Consider the following 9,009-nt stretch of genomic DNA (forward strand, 5'->3'; position numbering starts at 1 on the left):
CACACACACACACACAGACACACACACACACACACACACACACACACACACACACACACACACACTCACACACTCACAGAGAGAGCTATAAATCAATCTTAATCTGGTGTCCTATATAGATTCATAAGCAGCAGAGCTGAAGGATCGGCGTCTCATCAAACCTTCACTGAGTTTAAGAGTCTAAGAGTCAGAAAGGAGTTTGGCAACATGTGGAGCGCAGGGCAGGAAGAGTTAAAGCTGCGACATACAGAGAGAAATATACTAGAGATATCATCATCATCATCATCATCTTCATCATCCAGCTAACAGTGATGAAGATGTGACCTGAACACTTCTGACCTTAAACACGCCAAAATGAGAGTTTGTGGCTCCCTTACACTACCGATCAAAAATAATTATCTTCTGTTCGGCAAGGCTGCATTTATTTGATCAAAAATACAGTAAAAAAATTGAGTAATATTATTAGAATTTAAATCAGCTGTTTTCTATGTGAATATCTGTTTAAATTTAATTTATTTCTGTGATCAAAGCTGAATTTTCAACATCATTACTCCAGTCTTCAGTGTCAGGAGTTTAAAAAAAAAGTTCAAAAGAACAGCATTTATTTGAAATAGAAATCTTTTGTCACATTATAAATGTCTTTACTGTCACTTTTGATCAATTTAATGCAGCCTTGATGAATAAAAGGATTAATTTCTTTTAAAAAAACAACAACTTTTGACTGGTAGTGCATCAGTTTCCACAGAAATATTGTGCAGCACAACTGTTTTCAACATTGATAATAATCAGAAATGTTTCTTGAGCAGCAAATCAGCATATTAGAATGATTTCTGAAGATCATGTGACACTGAAGACTGCAGTAATGATGCTGAAAATACAGCTGCGCATCACAGAAATAAATTACAGTTTAACACATATTCACATAGAAAACAGCTGTTTTAAATTCTAATAACATTTCACAATTTTTACTGTATTTTTGATCAAATAAATGCAGCCCTGCCGAACAGAAGAGACTCTTTTTAAAAAACATTTAAAAATCATTATTCCAATCTTTTGAGCAGTAGTGTAAATGCTGACAGAATAAACTCAGACGTGTTTCAATCAGTGCTGTAAATACGGTAAGAATGAAGCTCCTCCTAAACCGTAAGCAGTAATTGATGGTTCATGTAGAAACTAAAGACTACTGGATATTTACATTAAAAGGGAGATGTGCCCTTCAGTGTCATGCATCTACTTCCACACAGCAAATAAGTAACTCATGAGGTCTTTAAAGTAAAGAGTGACGTCATTGCAGAAATGGTCCTCATGTAGAATTAAACCGATTCATCTCACTGTAAACAGATCAGTCTGAGTGTTTTTCATTTCTTCAGGAGAAAAGCGAAACAAAGACTCTCCAGATCTGTTTCGACAGAGGATTTTCTGCTTTAAAGTGCTGGAGGAAATCAAACGACTCGCCAAGACTTCATGTCTGATGATATTAGAAGTCGACCGATAGTGGATTTTGCCGATACCGATAGCTAGGTTGGACCACACTGGCCGATACCGATTAATTAACCGATAGTTTTAAAATTGATACTGAACAAAAACTAAAATAGTGCTTTATTAACAAAAACAGTACTGAACCATACTAGTAGTAAAAAAATTAAAATAAATAGTAATAGTAAATGTTGAAATTAACACACTCTAACAAGGAACAATACTTACACAGCTTTCATTAATCTTAATGCTACAAATGGACTCTTATTTTAAAGTGTTACCATTTAATTTCAACTGTCATGCTTAAAGATGCACATCTTTAAATATATACACAAAGGCTATAGCATTAAAATTATATACACAGCCCTCTACGAACACCTTGGCAATTGAATCGCCATTGGCTAGTAAATTTTTTTGTTTACTCGCCAGACTGATAAATAATAGCACGTGCTGTCAGTGATTTCAACCACTAGAGGCCGCTCTCGCACTGTATAATGGCAGCAGACCCGTCTCAGCCGCTCCAGCAATGGACGCAACCCGGAAAACTATCGGCATGGATTTTTGTCCATAACCGATAGCCGATTAATCGGCAAAACCGATAAATCGGTCGACCTCTAGATGATATCTTCATATCTTTTTGCTTCTCATGTAAATGTATCTTGATTTAAGAATCTTCAGACATTTGTACTGGAAAACAAGACGAAAATACTAAGTAAACAGTTTTTGCAGTGCATGAAATACTTTATAGAGCAAGAAGAACATCTGCTTCATTTCTAATACTTAGGCGGCTTTTAAAGGTGTTTAAGATCATATTTTTTTTATAACGAATACTGTTAACTAGTCCTGCAGTTTGACTTCTATCAGCACACGAAAGCAGGAAACTCTGTCCTGAATTCAAGAGGCACCAGATGCTTCCATGATCAATAAGAGGTCACATATGTAAACATACAAACGCAATTAAGTCAGTTATCAGTTGCTCATCAAGCAGCTCGATGTGTGTGGATTCGACATGAAGATCTCGTCATACTCAAGCGAACAGTTTTACATTGTAGCATTGCCTCTAAAATCTCTATTTTACATCATGCTGAAGAGTTACGTTGCATAGAAGTTCAGATTTACTCTAGGAGCGACGGAGACGAAAGAAGCCAGGGCTGGGATCTCGAGGGCTGTTAAAGGCGAGGTGAGCAGCTCCGAGACAGCAGGGGGCGCTAGCAGCTTCCCGGAGACGAGCAGACCGAGCCGCACATGCTCAGTTTGGAGGCCTCGGGTTCGGCCTCGGTCTCCTCGTCCTCTGTTCCTCCCTCGGCCTCGTCTCCGTCTGGATCGGCGTCTCCGTCTGCTGCCATACAGCCCTCCTCCTGCCGACGCTTCAACCTGAACCACAGCACAGGAACAAGCCCAAGATCTTCAGGAAGTTTTCATGAGCTGAACACACAAACATCACCATAAAACTGTATTTACAAATGGGGAACTCGACACGCCCAGAGTTTCCAAGTCAGTTAGAAAAATGTCAGATGCAAAGTCTGTATCGACAGTAAATTTGTTCAAATGAATGTTTTTTTTGTTTTGTTTTTTTTCTGTAAAACCAAGTTGCATGTGCAAAATACACAGTACTGCACAATAAAACAATGCAAAAGCACAGTCTTTCTACAATGTTATGGAGTTAAAAAATCTTGTTCAGGTATTTTGCCATCTTGTTCCAAAAAAAGTGATTTGAATGCATCTGAAGTCGTAATTAGGCCTTCCCAACTCGTTAATATGAACTTGCATGCACCAGCTTTATGCAAACGTCAATGAGTGTTTAAAAATATAGCGATTGTGTGTTTTCCGAGTTTATGATTTCTGAGGTTACATCTCGCAATTCAGACTTTTTTTTTTTATCGTAAATTCTAAGTTTGCATATTGCAATTTGGACATTTTTTTCTCAGAAATTCTCAGTTTACATCTTCACAGTTCTGATTTTGTTCTTTAAAAACAAAAACAAAAAATCTTCCATACGATTCTGCTGGATTTAGTGCATTTGGACACTTTTATTATGACTAAACTGACTGGATTAAAGGGATAGTTCACCTAAAAATGAAAATTAGCCCATGATTTCTTCACCCTCAAGCCATCCTAGGTGTGCATGACTTTCTTCTTTTAGACGAATCCAATCTGAGTTATATTTAAAAATATCCTGGGTCTTCCAAGCTTTATAATGGCAGTGAATGGGTGCTTTTCGTCAATAGTCCAAAAGTAGTCCAATAAAGCGCATCCATCCATCTGTAATAAAAAGTGCCTCACACGGCTCCTGGGGTGAATAATGGCCTCCTGAAGCGAATCAATGCATTTGTGTAAGAAGCATATCCATATTTAAAACTTTATAAACCGTAATCTCTAGCTTCCGCTGACTGTCGTACGCGCGTTCATTCCGGCGGATGACGTAAGCACAGCGTAAGCTCTGGTGATCGATATAAGCCGAGAGGAGACTTTGCTAAAGTGAGGAAACTCTGCTTATTTTGCTCCTGTAAACAAACGTCGGTTCTCGCAAGACTAGCATATTCTCACCGGCGCTTACGCTACGCTTACGTCATCCGCCGGAATGAACGCGCGTACGACAGCGGAAGCTAGAGATTACGGTTTATAAAGTTTTAAATATGGATATGTTTCTTACACAAACACATCGATTCGCTTCAGGAGGCCTTTATTAAATTTTTGCATTGTGTGCAACATTTAATGCCATGAATTTATGAATTTAAGACTTTCTACTCTGATTTAAGAGCTTTTAAGGCTTTAATTTGTGGACGGACGAATTAAGACCTTTAAGATTTTTTGAGACCTGCAGAAACCCTACTATATACAGCTAGTTATAAATACTATAACCTAACACTAACAGAAAACTTTCTGCATTTTTATAATTTTAAAAATGCTAATATTTATTTTATTTTTATACTGTTTGAGGATGCCCCCAAAAGGAGGAAAGAAATTTAGTTCTGGGTACAATTTAATCCCAAAATATGGCTAAGAATAAAAAACGAATAATTAATTAAATCATAAATGTGAAATTAAAATTAATATTTTTTAAATAAAATAAAACGCTTACTAAAAAGATAAAATATTTTATGTTCACCTGCATGTCATGTGACAATTAACGGACACATGTGCATGTGTTGTTAAATTATTGAAATATTGACTTCAAATCTCAGGGTGGCTTCAAAGAAATACATTAGTTTGGACTCTCATTCTGACGGCATCAGTTTTTCTAAATCTGTTCCCATGAAGAAGCAAACTATTGAAATTATATTTCAATGCTTTTGCATTTGCTTACAAAACGTCTGCAGTTCACTTTGCATTTGCCCAGTAAGAAATTTCCAAACGTACGCAAACGCATTGAAATATAATATTTCTCTCCCTCATATTCTTGTGTGTGTGTATATACAGTATATATATATATATGTGTGTGTGTGTGTGTGTGCGTGTGTGAGAGCGGTCACCAGTTGAACTCAATCTCACATTGGGAACAAAGCCGGGCTCCATCTTCTTCTCATGAACGTCATCCCAGTTGACATCGGAGAGGTAGGGCGCCGTCTGCATTTGAGCCAGACTACAGAAGCGATGCTCTGGGTTTACAGTCAATAACTACAGAAACACAAAACACAAGCACATCCAGGACGAACACCATCAGGACAGTCCAACAAACCAACCAACCACACTTCTCACTCACACACAAACATCAGTGTGTATCTCTATTCACAGAAGTATTCACACCACACTCGACTGTATACTGTAATTACATACTGTAATGTGACATATTCCTGCGTAAACCAGGATATATGGAGCAAAATTAACTAATTAGAGTACGTTCTCAGAACTTGGCAAGGTTCTCTCAAAATTATTAACAAATGTTCTTCCAGTAACGTTAATAGAATGTTCATTCCAAGTTTTCAGTTTTTTTAATAATGTTCTCAAAGCATTAGCACAAAAACATTATTACACATCATTCATGGAACATTTTTGTTTCTGAAACATTTTAGTTGGACGTTCCTCTAACATTTTTTAAATGTTACAAGTTTCAGAATGTTTAGAGAACATTCAAAAGTAACATTCCCCCAGTGTTTGCAAAACGATCAAATGGAATGTTCTACTAATGTTCGCATAAACAAAAAACTTTTTTAAAACATCAAAAAAAAAAAAAACTGGACGTTGAGAACAATCAGAAATAATGTTTTCGTAACTTAAATGGAACGTTAGCAAAACATTCTTACAACATATTTTTGTTAGCAGGGGAACGTCCTCTTTTATGTTACGTTTGATCCTTTTCCAAAACATGCTTTTGATTTGCATGGCTGCATGAACTGAAATGAACACTGAACTGACTCTACTGAATGAATGTCTTGCTACAGCTGCTTCAGAGCAAAATTCTCATTTTTGAAGCTTGCATAATTGATTCTGCTATTTTTCTGCTAATTACTGTGAAGATGCTTTGAAACAATCTGTATTGTATAAAGCACTATAAAAATGCAGGTGACGTGACTTGACATGTCATCCGCTGATAAAGTGTAAACCGCAGTTTCATTCTCTGTTTTTGCCATTTTTATTACTTTTTTTTAATACGTCTATATAGTTTTTATTCATTTTTATTTCAGTTTTAGTTTTAATTATTTTAGTATATCAAGTTAAACTAAACAAAAATGAGAAATTATGCCTTGGTAACCAGCTCAAATAAAAATAAAAAAAATAAAAAAATAATTTTTTTTAATTTTATTTCATTCTCATGTGTGAGAGTTTTAGAAGAGATCTCAGCAATGTCTCAAACTTTGCTTAAACTGGCCGATATAGTAAAATCTGCAAACAAAGGTAAGAGATCTTAAGCGATGAAATCAGATTAATGACTCATTTGTGTCTATATGTCTATTAAGAAACATCTGAGGTCTTAAATGAAATATAATAGAGAGCCGAAAGAGGAAGTACTGAGCAGCACACTTCCTGTGGGTCCATCTATTCATCCGACCCACAATGCTCTTCTCCTGTGATTCATGCACACAGTATAATCTCTCCATAACTCTCAGCTCTAATCAATGACTTTAATGTCTCACGTCGCTCCTCTGTTCTTCACTAATATCCATCCTCCTCTCATAATATTTCTTCTTTCTCTGCAGTGTTTACTTCATTCATCTTATTTTATTATCTCTCCAGCTCATTATCATCTCCTCCTCTTTCTCTCGCTCATCACAATCTGTCCCTTTATTCTCTCCTGCATCATTACAGTGTTTTATTCTCTCTTCATTCATTCTGACTCCATCTGCATTCTATCTATTTTAATCTTTTGTCCATTTCATCCTTATTAACGCAGTTTGTCGAGGTACAGGCTCTTCCGACTCGGGCCAGTAAGAACTCACCTAGCAATGACACACGGAACCATAGCAACCACCCACAATACCCTAGCAACCACCCAGAACACCCTAGCAACTGCGATTTATCGTGCAGCCCTAATAGCAACCACATAGAACACACTAGCAACCACCCAAAACCACCTAGCAACCACTTAGAAAACCTTAGCAACCACTTAGAAAACCCTAGCAACCACCTAGAATACCCCAACAACCACCCAGAACACCCTAGCTACCGCAGAACAATGTTAGCAACCACCCAAAACAATCTAGCAATCAGTTAGAACACCCTAGCAACCACACAGAACCCCTAGCAAATGCAGACTAATGTGCAAAATCAGAACAACCATACAAAAATATCCTGGCAACCACCCAAAACACCTTAGCAACCACACAGAAATGGCCTGCTGACCTCCCAGAACACCCTAGCAACCAGCCATAACATCCTAGTAAATGCAGAGAAATGTGTTAAAAACAATCAGAGCAGATTAGCAACCACATATATTTGCCATGGCAACCATCAGAACACCCTAGCAACCACCCAAAGCACCCTAGCAACGAGTTAGAATACTCAAGTAACTACTGAGAAATATTTCACAAACAATCAGAACATGTTACCAACCACATAGAGATGTTCAGGCAACCACCCCAGAACACCCTAGCTACTGCAGAGCAATGTGGTAAAACAATCAGAACACATTAGCAACCACCCAGAACACCCTAGCAACTACCCAAAACACCATAGCAACTAGGGCTGCACGATAAATCGCATGCGATATTTAACGCGCATCTTGTCAGTAAACCAAAACACCTTAGCAACCCCTTGGCAACCACCCAGAACATCTTGGCAACATCCAACTAGATTTACATTGTCATAAGTATGTATGAGTGGGGTTTGCCTGTGTAAGTCTGTGACACCATGTTACGGGTGGTTGCTAGGGTGTTGCTAGGCTGTTCGTTCTTCATCTGTAGCATTAGTTGTGTATGTTCGTGATGGTCTGTTCATCTCACCTTCCTCAGCAGCGAGACGAGGTCTTTGTGCCAGCATGAGCTGTACTGCACACTGACCGTACTGAACAGCTGCAGCAGAGACTCCACCGAGTTACTGGCGTGGATGTCGTACGGCCTCTGAGAGACAGACAGAGAGAGACAGAAATATGCTCAGGTCTTCCCAGGTAACAAATTTACGTTGTGGGAACATTGTTTTGAAATGTTTCTAAAACACTAAAAGTTTTCTGTTCATAATTATAACATTATTTAAAGTAGGGCTAAGCGATATGGCCAAAAAAATTATCACGATAATTTTTTTCATATCAGTCGATATCGATAATTATCACGATAAATGTCAAATCTTTATTTCTTTCAAGCTTAAAGCCAGATTTTTTTCTCCAAAGTGAAAGTTGTAGAAACTAATAAATTTTCCTTAAAAGAAATATCTAAATAAAAAAAATATTTTCTTAGTTTCTGCATGTTCTAATGAGTGATATTGTTTCAAATCAAGAAACAGGTTTGGGTTGCCTGATAATATTAATAATAATAATGTCACTTTTTTTGTCTCTTAGAAATGCACATTTGATAGTGCTTGAGTTAGGATGCGGAGGTAAATTTGTGTTCATTATCAAAATCAGTAACATCTGTAAAAATTGTAGCAACCTCAGTTTTATATGGTTAAATTTATCCTGACCAAGTTTTTTTTATTTTTTTTTATTAAGCATTGGTCTCCCACAGTAGCATACATTTGAATCATGATAAACACAGTAAAAACCACACATATAGCACCTCAATACCATGGTAAAAATATAACTATATGGTTTTTAGGTAGCCTATTTGTATGAAAAACAGTAGTCTAAAAACATTCAGTATAAATGCACACATGCTATAGCTTAATCACAAACACATATTACAATTATATACCATTACTCCTGTAATAAAATTCAGTGTGAATATCCCACATTTCTTCCACAGTACCATGGTGCAGTGAGTGTTACTACAGTAAATCCATGGTAAATGATGGCGATGTGTAGATTGAAAAGCCTTCTGACTGTCTCACTGCACACAGTGTTTCTCCTGTTTGGCTTTAAACTAGTTTAAATCACTGAGTCATTTGTGTTCATCGCTGAATTCAAGCGCTTCACACTGGATCTCACAGCGCTGCTTAATGCTC

The 9,009-nt window shown here is 37.2% G+C and overlaps 1 protein-coding gene across 1 annotated transcript in view; it reads right to left on the reverse strand.

The window, feature by feature from the left end:
* Positions 1-2,684: 2,684 nt before the first annotated feature.
* LOC107717191 (serine/threonine-protein kinase 32C-like) overlaps positions 2,685-9,009 on the reverse strand; it is a 44,846-nt gene continuing 38,521 nt past the window's right edge. The window contains exons 7-9 of the mRNA XM_016523873.1: positions 7,857-7,973; positions 4,950-5,094; positions 2,685-2,881 (exon numbers count right to left, since the gene is read on the reverse strand). Coding sequence (XP_016379359.1) covers positions 2,685-2,881; positions 4,950-5,094; positions 7,857-7,973 — 459 coding nt within the window. The remainder of the gene's footprint in view (positions 2,882-4,949; positions 5,095-7,856; positions 7,974-9,009) is intronic.

This window comes from Sinocyclocheilus rhinocerous, unplaced genomic scaffold (genome assembly GCF_001515625.1).
Source record: "Sinocyclocheilus rhinocerous isolate Xijiao unplaced genomic scaffold, SAMN03320098_v1.1 scaffold363, whole genome shotgun sequence".
Taxonomy (NCBI): Eukaryota; Metazoa; Chordata; class Actinopteri; order Cypriniformes; family Cyprinidae; genus Sinocyclocheilus; species Sinocyclocheilus rhinocerous.